The sequence below is a fragment of the Eimeria mitis genome, genomic scaffold, assembly GCF_000499745.2.
Source record: "Eimeria mitis Houghton genomic scaffold, Emh_scaff238, whole genome shotgun sequence".
Taxonomy (NCBI): Eukaryota; Apicomplexa; class Conoidasida; order Eucoccidiorida; family Eimeriidae; genus Eimeria; species Eimeria mitis.
The window spans coordinates 27,960-28,984 of record NW_013570715.1 but is presented as its reverse complement, the minus strand read 5'-3'; the positions used below and the strand labels follow the sequence as shown (position 1 = coordinate 28,984).

Sequence of the window (1,025 nt, the reverse complement as noted above, 5' to 3'; positions counted from 1 at the left end):
CACAGGGCCTCTGGGCTTCGCGCTGCGGCTGCGACCGCTGTGTATGTTTGCTGCCAGCTGCTGCTGCTGCAGCAGACACGACAGGAGCTGCTGCAGCGGCATAGCCACACATCCTCAGACTCCCAACAGCAGCAGCAGCAGCAGCAGCAGCAGCAGAGTGAGCAGCAGGAGATGGGCCTCGAAGCAATCTGCCGCAGGCTGCAGGAGTACCGGCTGAAGCAGCAGCAGCAGCAGCAGCAGCAGCGGGGGCTTCGTCGACTGCCTGCTGCTGCTGCTGCTGCTGCTGCTGATGCTGCAGCAACAGCAGAAACAGCAGCAGCTCCTGCAGCTGTTTCTAACTTGGGTTTATTGCGTGCTGCTGCTGGGCTGCAGCAACCATCCTCTAGGCAGCAGAAGCAGCAGCAGCAGCAGAAGCAGCAGCAGCAGCAGCAGCAGCAGCTGGAGACGCATTACGTGGAGACCAGCAGCAGCAGGCGGACACTCCTGGGTGCTGGAGCAACAGCAGCAGCAGCAACAGCAGCAGCAGCAACAGCAGCAGCAGCAGCAGCAGTTGGCGCTGCTGAGGATCGCTCCTCCTTGCTGCTCTTCGTTGCTTCAGACAGCAGCGAAGACGAGCAAGAGCAGCAGCAGCAGCAGCAGCAGCAGCAGCAGCAGCAGCGGCTGCATACACCTCAGCCGGCATCCCCTCCACCAGCACGTCGCGCTGCTGGAGACAGTGCTGCTGCTGCTGCTGCAGCAGCAGCTGCTGCTGCTGCTGCTGTCTCTGCTGCGAAATCACTGCAGGGGAGGCCGCGCTGTTTGCTGCTGTCTTCTGACGAAGACGAGGAAGCAGCGACGGTCCCCACCAAGCAGCAGCAGCAGCAGCAGCAGCAGCAGCAGCAGCGACGGCAGCAGCAGCAGCAGCAGACGAAGAAGCAAAGCAAAGGCAGATGGAGAAGATATTCTGCTGCGTCTCCTGGGGACTGCAGCAGCAGCGACGCTTCACCTGCTGCTGCTGCTGCTGCTGCTGATGATGATGATGATGC

General features: G+C 61.9%; 1 protein-coding gene across 1 annotated transcript in view; it reads left to right on the top strand.

The window, feature by feature from the left end:
- Positions 1-171: 171 nt before the first annotated feature.
- Positions 172-1,025, top strand: part of EMH_0004820 (uncharacterized protein) — a gene marked incomplete at both ends in the record, with an annotated part of 1,002 nt that continues 148 nt past the window's right edge. Inside the window, one exon of the mRNA XM_013496927.1 lies at positions 172-1,025. Coding sequence (XP_013352381.1) covers positions 172-1,025 — 854 coding nt within the window.